This window comes from Molothrus ater, chromosome 6, assembly GCF_012460135.2.
Source record: "Molothrus ater isolate BHLD 08-10-18 breed brown headed cowbird chromosome 6, BPBGC_Mater_1.1, whole genome shotgun sequence".
NCBI lineage: Eukaryota > Metazoa > Chordata > Aves > Passeriformes > Icteridae > Molothrus > Molothrus ater.
This window is the reverse complement of record NC_050483.2, coordinates 12,024,334-12,039,533: the sequence shown is the minus strand read 5'-3', so window position 1 is coordinate 12,039,533 and position 15,200 is coordinate 12,024,334. Positions and strand designations below refer to the sequence as shown.

Here is a 15,200-nt window from a genome sequence, read left to right as displayed (position 1 = left end):
CTGATTCCTTGAATGAATATTTATGCCAAGTGATGACTATAACACCATCAAAAGGTTTCTGTGCTCTGCTCCGTAGAGTGGAAGCGATTATTCAAGAGCAGGCCTGCACTCCAGCCCTTGTTTCTATTAAGCAAATTTGTGGCATTCAGACAAGAATTCATGATTGCATTGTCCTCTCGGGATTTTTATTTTTAAAGGTGTCCCACCTCCTACACTCTTTGGGGCACGGGCTGTGCCAGGTAGGCCTTGTCTGCTGTGCAGACACAGAAAAGAGGGACACAGATGCTGCACAGTTTCTCCCTTGTATTTTTTATTTTTTAAATATAAGACAATTGAATATTTGCCCCACCCTATTCAGCACTGAGGAGTTGTGTCCTGCCCCAGGCTTTCCTCCCATCCACCCAGTCTCCAGCTGGGGCTTTTGCATGAGCCAACATCATGAAATTCCTCCTTAGGTATCAGGAATCAGATCTACAGCAATGGTGACAAATTAAGAGGGTTGCCCATTAGAAATGAAGCCCCTGCACCCTATCAGGGGAGCAGTGCCTGCATTTCACAGCAAGGGCAAGTGCAGGGAAGCAATGGGAAGCCACTGCTCCCATGTCATGGCCCATGGTGTAACTAAGCTACCTTTCTCTGAAGGTAGATTTTCAATTTTAATTTTAAAATTTTAAACTGGTACCAAAACCCTCCCTAAGAATCTGAACTGAAACTGAGCAGCCCCTCCAGCTTGTTTGGTGAGTGGTTTTGCTTTGGTTTTACTGCTCCCCTCCTCACCACAGGACAGCAGCCTTGCCCAGCCATTGTGTGCTGAATTGCAGCAAATCCCACGGGCAGGCAGGCATGCAGGGATCCATCAGTCCAGAGCACAGGCAGGGGCAGGGGCTGTCTGGCAGCCCATTTCAGCAAGGAATGGAAATACTTGGGCAACAAGTTGCCCCTTCCGTAGCCCCAGGGCGGCTGCCTCCAATAGCCTCTACAAAAAGAGCATCGACTCTACAGTTTCTCAAAAGGCAACCTCCCCCCACCCCAAAAAGCACTAAAACAGAACAGCAGTTTAAACACCCCATACCCATAGGCAGCTCTAAGTGGCTCTTTAATTGCTATTCCATGTTTATGGGAATAAAAAGGGATGAGGCCACACATTTTATACTGGGTCTCCCAACCCAAAACATCTGTTTGTGAAGCAAAATCACTGAATCAATCCACATGTCTGAGGTAGCTCTAGATGACAGGCAATATTTTGAAGCATGCTAAGTGTCTGGTGGTGTTTTGCTTCTGCTTAGCCATTGTTCAGCACAGGTGTACATAAAAGCATTTCATGCAACAGGCAGAGCAGCACCAAGCTGCACTGCATCTGGTATTTGCAATTCAGAGAACACACACAAGTGACCCAGGACCAGCAACCAATTAAGTCACATCAGAAAAAAAGTACTCGGTGTCTATTTATTAAAGGAAAGGGGGGTAAATCTAAGAAAAAGCAAGAAGACAAAATAAATAGAATTGCAGCCATCATTTACAGCTACTGGTGCACTATATTAAAGTGACACTCACTGTACAAAGAAATGTGTTTGATACAGTCCAGTGGGTTGCACATGAATTGCATAACCTTGAAAATCATTGCACAAAGCATCGCAGCAGGAACACAGTTCAGAATTTTTTCTCTGGGAGATGCTTCAAATCTGATCGCTTTTATTTCGTGGGAGGTCAAAGCACCTGGCACAGAGTAAGCAAAACGGGCTGGGAGCAGGGATCTGCTGCATCAGCGCCCGGTCACGTCCCAGCCCTGACATCAGCTCTCGCAGCAGCTCTGACCTGGACAAGTGATGTCCCATGGGAAAATCCCACTGCCTAGCAAAGCCTTGAAATTAATATTCTGATCAATGCCCAGGCACCTGTTGGCAGGGCTGCAGGGAGCCTGTTCCTCGCAGCCCAGACTGGAGACACTGGATCAGGCAGCCAGCAGGAATTCCATGGCAATGCCCTGTCTGAACCCACAAGGAGCCTCTCAGCCAGCAGCCCAGCACGGCACAGCAGCCCCGCCAGCCATGCCCATGGTTCCCAGCCACCACCTGCCCCCAGCTCATTCCCCCCCATTATCCAGGGAAGCAGGTGGTTGGATGGAAGGCTCCACAACCCTGCAGCAGCATTTCCCCCAGTTACTATGAGAGAACCTGCCTCTGCTGTGATCCATGCAGTTTCCAGGGAGCTATGTACACGTTTCCAACAGTCTGCTCAGCCAAAGCACAGGAAATACAGGAATGGCTTTTGCCACATGAGGAAGAAACCACGGCAAAGATGACCAGGAAACATTCATAATTTTTAATTCACACCAGTAATAAAATTGCATTACATTTTTCATAAAATAAATGTTCCAGTTTATATACAGAAAACAGACTGTACAGAGCCCTCCCCCAGACCCCAAAAACTCACAAACATACAGGCAATGCAGTGCTCAGCTAAGCAGGCACAACTGTACATCTAAAATTGTAACTGCTTTGTGTTGGGGGGGAAAAGTACTACAATGTATATAGTCCTCTCTGGACCAAGAATTAAAAAAATATTGCAGGCAAGCTGACAGACGCCCTCGCTGCTCGTGCGGCCAAGCGCCCATCCCACAGTGCTCCAGCCAAGCAGGGGCTGTTATTGAACCTGGGACTCGAAGCTCCCGTTCAGCTGCCCTTCCTCATAGTCCATCTGACACAAGATCATGTTGTTCTTCAGGAAAAATTTGTCTCCCACGCAGAATCTGGAAGATAAAAAAAAAGGATTGGAGGGTGTGAGTACGAACAGACGTGAGAACGGGGAGAGTTTGAGGCAGTTTGGGTACGAAGGTGATTCTGTTGAGCAGAGTTTGATTTCCAGCTCTGCCAGTGCTTCCCTCCTTGCCATCCCAGGGTTTTGCTGTCCTTTCCCTGGCACATCCGTGCTTGGCTCCAGGAGGAGGTTGGGAGCAGTTCAGGGATTTGTCCCTGCAGACAGGAGATGCTGGCTCTCCAACCAGGAAGTCAGGCGGGTGATATTACACGGAGCCTATTTGAAGTTTTTGCTGGTATCCACATTTCCACAGCTCCCTCGGGTGAAGCAGTATTTACACTAATTTCCAGGCAAGGACTGGCTATTAAGTCCTCCCTCACCCCCTTGTGTACAGTGCTGAACAATAAATAGAAATTTCTCGGTGGCTGGACTCCTAACCTTTATCTTCATTGAGCGAAGGGCACTGCTCTCTATATACCATGTAAATTGTTCTGTTTGTCTTGAAGTTGACAGAGAAGCTTGTGATATTTAACAATTTTATTTGACCATTAAGGTCAAAAAAGTTCCACATATAAGATCGGAGAGGTGTGAATTGACAGCCAATAGCTTTTTCCGCCCTGCCTGCTTGCCCAGGAATCAGAAGCTAATCTTTACTTCTTAAGATAACAAATAATGTTCTCTGCACCCAATTCAGGGGCTGGTTTTTGTCCATAACACTGGCAGGGCAATGACAGACCAGAGCACAGGCTGCCCCAAGGGCTGAGTCTGAAATCAGCCTCAGGACCCTAAAGCAGAGAGACACCCTGGGTCAGGCACTGTGCCTCAAGGCAGCTCTGCACTGAGAGGAAAGGGTAGGTAGCAGCCTCTGGCAAGGCCAAATAGCTACAGGAAGATCACTGGAGGTGACCCCATCCCCAGGAGACTTAGCAGACCTCAAATGCCCTCTCCCAGGCAGAGCTTTGGCACTGCCTACTCCTTGTCTAAAGTGCTTTCATCATCTGTAACTCAGGCACCTTCAGGCAGAGCATCTCCATAAAAGTGAGTATTTTCTGCTAAAAGAACAGGACTGATAACTTTAGAGCTTCTTTACAGGCCCAGCACAGGCACAAGTTTTCTCCAACTGGACACTGGCATATAAGCTGATTAATTTGCCAAGTTGGTACAGAGAGAACTGGGCATTAGTTCACACTTTACAGTATTTCACTGAAGACCTTCCATCTTCTTCCCTCTGTGGCACATGCTCTAGTAGTTCTGAAATTCAACCTTTTCTGCATATTTAAAAGATAGAGATTATTCCTAATTTCAACTAACAGCTTTTATGGTAAAAACTGTACTGCACACACTCTCCTTAACACCACCTGCCCCAGGAGCAGTTTACTCACAATAAATAACAGACACAGCTGCTTGCTTTTCACTACTTATTCCCACCTTAAGTGCCATATAAATCTCCAGGAGGAGAAATGCAAAAATTACTCTTGCCACCAGCACCATCAACAGCTGTCTCTTGCCAAACCTGGTTTTGGGTGTAGAGGCACCAAAGGAGGAGCTGGAGAATTTGGGAGTTGGAAGGTGTGGGGGTGTGTACAAGCACATGGGAACTGAAATGCTCTACAGGGGTACCTTAATGTGATGTGAAGTTTGGGAGAAGGTTTTGATTCACTGGAAAGGCAACTGTTTCTACCTGCCAGTCCTGCAAACCCACCAGTAAACTGGGATCTCTTCAGCTGATGCATCACAACTGGAAACCTCAGGCCCAGTTTCTCACTTCCAGCCCCCATGCTCAGAGCAGGGATGTTGCAGAGCCTGTCTGGGCAATCAAATTCCAGCCAGCAGCAGTGAGAAATAGGTGCTGAACCTGCTCTGTCATTCCTTAAGAGTGATTTTCTTCCCAGCAAACCCACACTTCAGATAATGGCAAGAGAAGGAGCTGGATTTCCTGCAACCCTGTAACACTGACCTATCAGCCAGTCACAGCAGTGACCAGGTTTTATCCAGCACTACAACGACCATGACAACTTTAGAACAGTTTAAAGCATGGCAGCATGAGTAGTAATGCAGGACTTGATGTAAAACTGATGTTTTAGGGAATGAAAGTGATGAAAACATTGCACACTTGGAAAAATATTAGAGATTTTGCTGTGATGGATTTAGCACTCTATTCAGAGCCCAGCTGTAGAAGGGAAAGCAAGCTGGAAGAGAACTGAGGAAAGGTCTTCATCATCAAATCTTTTCAGAGCTGAAGAACAAGACGGGGTTTCCAGTGAGGTTTCCAATTCAGAACCAGAACTGGCATCCACCTCTGCAATTCTGACTTTAGGGTTACTTAATCTCATGTTCTCAGTTCAGCATCCAGTGCTGTCTGTTAGAGGATCACTTCCATTCTGCCCTTTCAAGCCCAAATCTCTACAGATTAAGTCATAAAAATTGGCAGCCCTCTGACCTCAGCCAAAAGCAAGGATCTACACATAGCCCATCTTCCAGAACAACTCAGCCCCTCACAAACTGAGCAAATCCCTTGTGCATCACAGCACAACTCTGCCAGAATGGGGGGATTACCTGCACTCTCCTGCTGGGCAGTGACAGCCCTGGAGGTTGTCTGAAGGACAGAGTGGGACCATGCTGGCAATTGAGAGGGAAGGGAGGTGCTTTGGAGCCTTTGAAATAAAGGGTGAAATTGAAAAGAAATTACAGAAAATGAAAACCAGGCAGCACTAGGATTTTCTGGGAGAGAAGAAGGGTGAAATAGGGGTTTGATGAGAGACACTCAGGCTGCAGACTCCAAGGCCAAGCAGCACTCCTGACTGTGCAGCCCTGAGCCTCTGCCTGAAAGGACATTTACAGCCCCAGGTTCGGTGTGGAGTTTGGGAGCAAGCCTCTCCTGCCCAGGAATCATCAGGAGGCTGAAAAGAGCTGATCCCGAGGGCTGAGCCTGGCAGCACCCGCCACACTCCCGAGTCTGGAGACGAATCCCAGAACTGAGGTGGGATGAGCATCTCGGGGGATGAGGTGGGATCAGCTCTGCGCTCAAGAGCCGCAGAACAAGACTGGGCAGCCGGCAGATCCCGCAGCGAGCCCCGGCCGGGAGCCACTAGATGTCACTGCCGGCCCGGCCCTGCCACCGCGCCCGTGCGTGCGGGGACAGCACTGACGGGACTGCTGCACCTGGAACGAGCACTGCCAGCGAGGACAGCACCTCACCCGCCTCCGCCGCGCCCTGGCACCGCCCCGCTGACACCAAATTCACCGCCGGGCTGAGCCACGGGCGCGGCTGCGGGAGCAGAGCCGGACAGCATCTCCCAAGCTCAGGGGGAGCTGGCAGGGGCTTGCATTCACTTATGGATGGCTGCTTCGTGAGAGATCCCACTGTGACTCTTTTCTAGATTGTTTAAGTCAGGATTTTAGCCTGACTTTTACAGAATTGGGTTCTCCATCTTCCCACAAGTCTTGTCATCTCTCTCACGCTTTCCCCATGGGATGAGGCATTGCATCCTAGTTTCATCTTTGGGAAACAGCCACAGATCCAGAACAGGAACACCAGCACAGCCCTTGACCCTGGGCACACACTGCAGCCTGACTAAGCAAGCAATAAGACCTGCAAGAAGTTCCAGGTCTATCTTGGACAAGGATGGACAGCTGGATGCATCAGAAGGTGACAAAGTATTACATCTGGTTCTGTGGGCTTCCATTCTGCCTACGATGATCAACAAACGTGGTGCTGGGACGAGTTTTCACAGCCCTCCCAAACTAAACTGGCTACAGATAGTTCAAGTGAAAACACTGTGCATGGCCCTTTATTATACTCCCTGATGTCCATCTTCCACCTAGCAGAAGTAAATAAGCCCCACTCAAAATTATACCACCAAGATCCCCTACTAATTGCACAGCAACTAAATTGATTTGTTCCCAGTGCTGAAAAGGGCTTAGCCAGAGTACTTTTCTCCTTCCTGTCCCTTCTCTTTATACTTCTTCTTTTCCACCCCCAGTTTTGAGCACGTCAGAAACATGATTTAAGTGAGATAATGTCACTTTGCTAGAGGAGGTCCATTCCCCATCATCTGCCTTCTGCAAAGAAGGCAGCTCCTGAAAGGACGCTGGAGCAGTTTGTTTATTCAGCAGCAGCTGGACAGTCTGTGTCTGTGTCCTCCCCCTTGCCCCTCCAATTCCCACCAGCTCCAAGGGGATTTGCAGTAAAAGGGCTACAGGTACTCACATGGATCCCCCAGGTCAGTCTGGCAGCCCAGCCCCAGCCCTGCCCCCAGGCTGTGAGCCCAAGCTGGGCAGCGTGCATCAAACATTTCCCCTGTTTCACAGGCAAAGGTATAAATTAGTTTGTGTGTACAATAACTGTGTCCTCACCGCTGGTTGCAGAGCTGACAGGCAAAGCAGTCCAAATGGTAAACATTATCTCTGGCCCTCATCACCATCTCAAAGGCAGGGATCAGTTTACTGCAGGCAGCACAATTCCCGGTGGTACCAAAGAGCCTGCCAAAGAAGCACAATCATTAGAAGCCATTTTAATTAAATGGTGGAAGGACTAATTAAGTGTAATTAGCAGTATCAAATACTGTATTGCACCAATAAATAGAAGTTGCAGTCTCCATTTCACTGACCAACCAGCATGCAGGAACTTGGGATAAAAATGCCTGGTGAGCAGGCTCCGATCATCGAGATGAAACTTCATTTGGTTTGTGAGCCTAGGGCTAATTTGCTGTCTAATGGAGAAAAGCATTAAACACTTAGAGCACTATTTTGGGGCTCACAAAATTTCAGTCAAAAACTATCTGCCTCTCTGCAGCAGTGGGGTAGGTGCTGGGTGCTGCCCATCCTGCTCCCCAAGGGCTTGCTGCGCTTGGCCTGCAGCCTGGCGGAGGGACAGGCTGGCAGCAGGACACACAAGTCCTGCAAACTTTGCCAATCCTGGCAGGCAGCGCTGTAACAGAGCTCAGGAAGAACCTCACTTACCTGCTGCTTAAAAAGAAAAAGCACAGCTTCTCTTGCCATGAGTGCACAGCATTTCGCCAGGCATCTCAGAGAGAGAGCAAGCCCTCCTCCCCGGCTGTGCCTCCCCAGCCCTCCCGGGAGCCAGCTAAGCCCTTCCATGGCGGCCTGAGCAGCATGCTGAGCCGTTCCACTTCAGCTCCCCGCCCTCCAGGACAGCCCTTCAGCACTGGAAGCTTGGCCATTTTCATCTTGGCTTTCACTATCTGTCTCCCCAGATGTCTGCTGCTGTTGCAGCTCCTGCCGGGGGACTCGAGCACGACTGTGGCATCCTCCCCGCAGCCCCTTGCCCGAGGTGTCCCTGCAGACCCCGTGTGTGCCAGGGGCACGGTGCCACGGGCTGACAGAACCGAGGTTCACCCCAGCCTCTGGTCACATGTGGTTAGTCACTTGGCCTAGGGGATGACAGAAGTGGTGTGTTGGGGGTGATGAGCCTCAAGAGGTGCAATCCCTGCTGGCCATTAGCTCTGTGCACGCAACGCGCCGCTGCCCGCCGACAGAGCTGGGCTCGCGGTTTGTTTCAAGCCATCGGTTCTGCCTGATTCCACAACACACAGATGAGAAACATCAGGAAAATCTATAACCAATTTCTAAACCTGCAATTTGCCAGGCAAATCAATACTAATTATTACTGGCCAGTAATTGTGAATTAAAACACCCAGCAGTGTTATAGAAACCTACACACAACTCTCCCACCCTCCTACAGTGCTCCCGAAGTCAGCTTGCTCTCCAGTTGTAAGAAAGCCCACCTTTATTTTTCTTTAGGAGTGGTATCAGGGGGTCTTTTATTAGTTTGGCTGGAAAATCCCATGCCTTCCTATGAAGAAAAAGCACTACATTTTTTCCCTCAGAACTAAATCACACAAACCAAAACAGAAAGACTCATGCAGGACGGAAAATCCGCAAAGGGAGTACCAAAATTTCTTCCCCCATGATTCCATCATCTGAAGGCTGAAAGGCAGAGTGAAATCCCAGCTGTATAATTTGCGCCAGCAAAAGGCAGCCCCTTTCTCCCTGCAAGCTGACCCCTCTTGCTCCTGCCCCCACAGGCAGGGGAGGCAGCTGGGCATGAGCCTTGGCTGCTTAACACCAGCAGACTGGACTGGAAAAATGCAGCTCTGAAAAGCGTCCAGGTCTCCACCCTGGAACACCCTGGCTCTCATTCAGCACCCACTCACAAATCAAGCCATTACTGCAGACATCCCTCCCCTCCTCAGCCTAGCTGCCCTTTTCCACTTGGGCACAGCAAAGCCTGACAGCTTTTGCCAGGATTTTCCCATTTCCCATAAAACCAGACATCCATTTTTAGAGTACCCAAGTCACAGCAAACTCAAAAAAATGAGTCAAATGCATTAGGCAGGGAAACTGGGAGGTTAATCCTAGATTTGCTCTGTGCCCAGCACTGCTACATGCACAAGTATAAAATATCCATTATTCATTAGCATCACAGTTGTGTGGAGCTCAATCTAGATTAAACAAAATAAAGGGGCCCCAGACAGCACCATTTGCATTGTTAAGCAGGTGCTTTTCTTCAGCCTTCAAATAGGAGACTTTTCTAAATGGAAATGATGGGGAAATTTGGACAGATGTTCACTTAACTATTTAAACAGTTAGCTTAAGAAACATGAAAAATGTATTTGGCATCGTATTCACCTGTCTCCTTTCAGGGGTTTTGGGGGTAAACCAATTGTTAAACAGCTTTGACTGTTTGCATAAGATCTGAAGCTTATGTTCTGTCCAGATGAAATCGTGTTGCCTTCTAATGTCTACATAACGTGGCTTCCAGCGAGTCAGAGTGCTAATCTTTGTCTCTTCTATCAAGTTTCACAGTCCTCCATACCCTTCCTTTCCCAGCAGATGAACATTTCACACTTATTCTAGCACCTCCTAATTTTAATCTGCTTTTCAGGGAGTGATTTAGAGCCCCATGCATTCACCATGCTTCTAAAAATACGCCGTAACTTGTAGCTCAGTGAACATGACATTTTTTTAATCTGTTGAAAGAAAATGCAAAATGGACAGAATCTTTTGCCCTTTTTTTTTGTTTGCTTGTCGAAAACCTGCCACCTCTGATATCTCCTGATCCAGAAGCTACTTGAGCTGAAACTTCCTGAAGTGGGGAGCTTAACATTATTGGAAGGAGGGAGAGAAGATAAGGAGCAGGAGGAAAAGCCTTCCGCCCCAAGCCCCATCTGTGGTTAAATTTAAAATAACCCCACACGAACAAACTGATCTGCATTCTGTCCCCCAGACACCCTCATAACAGATGCAACACTCTGTCACACATTCACACACACGAAGTTGAAGCACATTAGAAAAATCTATCAGAAGATGTTTAGCCTCTACTTACCAGCTCGGAGCCATTGGCATAAAAGAAGCTGGAAATACAGAAAGTTTTCAGTTTGGGGTTGTTTTGCTTCTTCTAAAAAAAACCCCTATTTATTCACTTCCCTTTGAAGTTAAAAGGCAACAATTTTTAAGTACAGATTTATTCCCCTTTATGTAACAGGAAGATCCAGCCAGCTTGTAAATAAGCATAGACTATGCAGATTTAAAATTTAGCACAATTAAACTTTTACCCTGTGGTAGTAATTATGTTTAATGGCTCTTAGCCTGAACTTAACCATGTCTATTGTTGTCAGCCAGTCTAAAAGCAGGAGTTTGTCCAAGGACAATTTTCTGTAGTTTATGGGCACACTAAAAACCCTGCTATGCCCTGTTCTCATTGGGCATTGATGTCAGTGTGTATAGTAAAAATTAAAGCTAATTGGCATACAGGAGCAGCCCTGAATGCAAATGAATTTATGGGAAAAGAAGGGAGCGCTCCTGGAAGCAGTAGGCAACTGTCAGAGGATGGGTTTTGTGTAGTCTTGTCTGGGCTAAAGATCAGTCTTGTGCTTGGTGATCCAGACCTCAGCAGCTCTGTGAGTACACCTCAAATTAATTCAAACCATAGTAATGCCACAGCACCCTGCAGGGTTTTTCATTTTGGGTTTTTTTTTTTGAGGGGGAAAAAGAATGTTAAAGGGTTCTTACGGTAGGGAAAACGGTAAGAAACTTCTCATACAAAAATGTTAAGTTTAGCACCTTTTAACAGATTTTTTTGTTCAACCAAGATGTTCAGGGGGCCTAAACTGAAAACCTGTTTGCCTATTTCTGTCTCCACTAGGAACAACAATCTGGTTTAGTCATTGCCTACAAGGAGAAAGTCCCCATTTCTTCTCGCCCCCTCTAGCCTGGTGTCTGACTAGATAGCAGCTTGCAATCAAAAAAGAAGGAGAAAATCTCCCCTCTGCAGAAAGAGAAAAAATTTTGGAGCTGTTGACTTCATAGGAGACATAAAAAGAGGAAGCAGGACAAGCACATAAAAATAAGTAATGGTACAGAAAGGAAAGGTTGGCAGCGTCAACTGGATTATTTTAAACACAAGAACAAAACAAGTTCAAAATTCAAACAGCTGAGTGGAGACTGATAATTTGCCCCCCAAAAAGGTTATTGTCAACACTGAAAGATAAGAATTATGAATGTAAGGAGGACTAAACACCAACCTACAGATAAATATCTGCATTTGTAGATATTATGTACAACTGCATCTTTTTCTACATATTTATATATCCAGATTATCTGGATATACAAGTTTTAGAAGAACTATGGAACTCCATGCTCATATCCTCCCCAGCCATAAGGTGAAATAGGTTTTCCCATACACCTATCCTATTTGCTTGCTGCTGTTTATTTCTTAGTTTCATCAGGGCCTGCTGTCGAACTAAACTTGCTTAATGTAACTGAAATCCATCCTCATGAAAAGAAACAGTTCTGCCCCTACCTTTTGAAACAAAGAAACAACTGATTTTTCAGGGAGGGTGGCTCTTAAATACTGCTATCAGTATCTTTCCCATCTGTGGATATTAGAAATATGCTGAGCTACAAGTGTGATTTGACTGGAGTATTGAATATACCAATAAATGCAGGGAAAGCCTGAACATCACTTAAAAAGATAAAAAGGATAATCTTAAAAGCAACTTCAGATAACTTTGTTGTAATCAGCCTTTGTGTAATATTAGAGAAAGCCTCAGTGATAGGAGATCCTTCAGCATGGCAAATACATTATTAGCTGGTGCACCCTCCTATCCAGGACCCCGTTGTCAGTGCTGCAGTGGGAAGTCATGTCAGCTGAAGGAAAGGAAATGCATGTTGATACTAATGAAGTTGGTCAAGCTGTCCTCTCATGAAGCCTTCAAGTTCAATCCCAAAGAGTTTACATCTCACATGCCAAAGGGTTTGGCATTCAAGGACAGCATAGCAGGGTGAGTTGAACCAGTACAAAACAGCCCCTGGCCAAGTGACCGCGCTGGTTCAGAGACTGCTGGGCCTGAACTTCAAGGTTGCTCAAGGGAGTCTGTTTTCACTTGGAAGGACACATCTGAGTGTTCACTTATTTTCACTCCTTTGGCCTCTCTCTCTATATTTTCAGTGGGCATTTACAGAGATGCTGGGACCATGAGCAGGGAGGAGAAGTCCAAGACCTCCTGCCCTGCCCCGGCCTTTCCCAGGGTGTAACTGGAACTGCTGACCTTAAACCCATCCTTGCTCTGGCACTGCTGAGCACAAGTGCAACAACCTCCTCTTAGGAGAGCTTAAACACAGCGCCCAGAAAACTGCAAAGCTGAAAGTGCCAGAGGCATGCTAGTGTATCACAGCCAGGCAGAATTACTCCCCATTAGCTTTCCTCCTCAGTGAGAAGTTGTGGAGGTGAAAAAAAAAAGGGCAAAAAGCAAACAAATAAACCAAGTATGGGCACAGGCTGTGAGAAAGTCCTGGACCAGCTACTGCAGGGGGAAAAAAAAAAAATCTGTATTTTAACATCACAAAGCACAGCAATGTTGCCAAGACACATTGTATTTTGAGCCTAATTAATCCTCCTTAATCTGTACAGACACCAAGTGTAGAAGTGAGGGTGTCCTATGCAGCATGCAAGATGCTCCCTATTGCAAGGCAAAAGCAGCACTTCAGCTTAGTGACATTTTTAGGCTCTGAGCAGACACCATTTGTTCAGCCACACTGCATTTATACCTCTCCTTCCCACACTAAACATGTCCCTTGAAAATCCAGCAGGACATGCTCTCGGGTGCATACACACACGGTGCTTCTCCATAAGGGAAAAAATATCCCAAATTCTCCTTCCTGCTTCAAAGGTGCTGCAGCTTCTAGCCACATTCTGAGCATTAATGATGTCTTGGGGAGATTAACTTAAAATCTGCCTGTTGGGGCACACACATCTCAGTTCCCAAAGGCTTGCTCTCACACAGCCAGCTGTGGTTTAGTGGCTTGGCTCAGGGCTCTTGTCCCTGACTTGGGAAAGGCCACCAGAAGGAGGGAATTTGTCCACATCCTCCTGTGCCAACAGAGCAGGGCACCCACGTTTGTGCTCTTATCACACAAGAAAATTGAACCCTGCATGTTTGCCAGATACAGAACACTTCTAAAGGGCTCCTAAAGCGATTCACTGACAGAATTAATGTCCTGGGACATTTGGAGCAGAGTAAAAAAACCCCAGGACTTGGCATCTGAGTCATTGGAAGTAGGAGCTGCCGAGGGTGGAGTTCAGGCCTCTGTGATACAGACAGTGCTGAGGGGTGACAGGGGATGGCAGTCCTGCCAGGAGGTCCCTGTCCCTCAGGTGGGATGCAGAGGGCTGCTCCGCTCCCTGGAGGCACCCACACCATTTGCAGAGTGATGCCATGATGAGTTTGCAGCCCTGATCCAAACATGTGGGAAAGTGGGTGAAAAGAACTGCCATGAAAGCCCCTGAGAACAGCATCAGGATTTCCCGGAAAGCCCTTCTCTTTTACTGATTCACCATCATTTTTAAATGCAGGTTTTGAGCTTTCTTTGGAGTCTAATTAAGGCCCCAATCAGTTAACATGATGAAAAACTTTCCCAACAGCAGCATATCAAACACGCAGAAGCAACAGTTCTGCTCCTCTCAAAGCGAGCCCGACTCGCCTTTGCTCATGTGAGGGCACCATGCTGAGTAAAAAGGAAAAACCACGTTCTTCATCAGCACTTCACAGTGAAATTTAAGTTGTCAGCTCCTCACGGGAAATCCTGATGCAACACCCAGCCCGTCCCTGTGAAGCGGAGCTTGGTGAATGTTTAATTATGCCTCGGAACAAACACACATCGCTGCGTGGGGGCTGCGAGGAGCCATCTGAGCCTGCATGCTAAGCTGCTCTGTCCCACAAGCAGCTCCTTCAATAGCATTTGCTTATCAAAAATAATTAGAGGTAGGAATGCTGGAACTGCGATTATGAAACAAATGGTAAATCTATTTGCTGAGATGAAATGTATTGAAAGATACATCGAGACACAGCTGGAGACTGAGGTGATACCACAAGGATAACAACTCGAGATCCAATTTCATCTTTCATGATTAAAAAATGAGCAAGAAAGTGTTTTATGAAAAGTGAAGGTTAACAAATGTTCCTTCACGAGCAATGACGACAGTTTATCTTTTGAAACAAATGATCAGGCTGTGGTGTGCTCGCAGCTCCTGGAACACGCTGGAAGGATTTCTGCTGAAAACCCACCGGGGATCAGCACACAGGGCTGGCAGCCCACCGTGCTCCCAGGGCCTGGGACAAAGCCAGCTCCACAGGGACGCTGCCACAGCAGGGAAGGAGCTGGCACTGTCACTGTCCTGACCCTCTGCCACAAGCCCATCCCTAGCCCCAGTGCCTGCCCTGGCTGTGGCTCACTGACACCTGCCCTCAGGAGGGTCCCAGAGCTGCAAACTGACAACAAAACATTCCAGGAGCCCTCTGACTGAATTCCTCTCACTGTTCTCCAGGTAAAGTGCTCCCTTTGTGGTGCAACCACAGTGTGAAAGATGAAAAGTTATTTTTAGGGATGAATTCTGCTAAAATTTGACTAGGAGACCAAACACCGTGAGCTGTTTAACAAGAAGGAAAAAAATGTGGGTAGAGACTCTAAAAACTACTGATGTGAAGGAACTATATAATGATGGGAATGGTTAATTCTCAAAGAAGAAAAATTCAAATTACCAGGAGGGAACAGACAGTAGAGAAGATCGTGACGGCAACTTTAACTCCTTCTATTAATAGAACTAATAGTTCAAATGGAGAAAGAAAGAAATATTATGTGTAGAAGGCCAATACAAGATGTTTTAAATTTAAAAAACTTGCTTTATACTTCTATAAATACGGGACTGTGCAATGCCCTTATTCCTATCCTCAGAGCCTGAAAGGGTTCCTTAGCATCTGGGGAACAGACCCCAGGAGTTCAGCAGAACTCCTCAAAAAACCCCAGTATAATCTAAATTTACTTATTTGTAAGAATAGAAGCCATGATAGCTGTAAAGCTGCCTAAACAGCTGAAAGCTAATTAACAATGCTGTTACAGGATTCATGTTATTCCTTCCTAGC

General features: G+C 46.8%; 1 protein-coding gene across 4 annotated transcripts in view; it reads right to left on the bottom strand.

Annotated features, from left to right (window-relative positions):
- Positions 1-2,299: 2,299 nt before the first annotated feature.
- LMO1 (LIM domain only 1) overlaps positions 2,300-15,200 on the bottom strand; it is a 63,657-nt gene continuing 50,756 nt past the window's right edge. For all 4 annotated transcript variants that reach the window (XM_054515035.1, XM_036383416.2, XM_036383418.2 and 1 more), the window contains 2 exons: positions 7,114-7,239; positions 2,300-2,749 (listed from right to left, as the gene is read on the bottom strand). In XM_054515035.1, the coding sequence (XP_054371010.1) occupies positions 2,644-2,749; positions 7,114-7,239 (232 nt within the window). In that variant the 3' untranslated portion in view covers positions 2,300-2,643. The remainder of the gene's footprint in view (positions 2,750-7,113; positions 7,240-15,200) is intronic.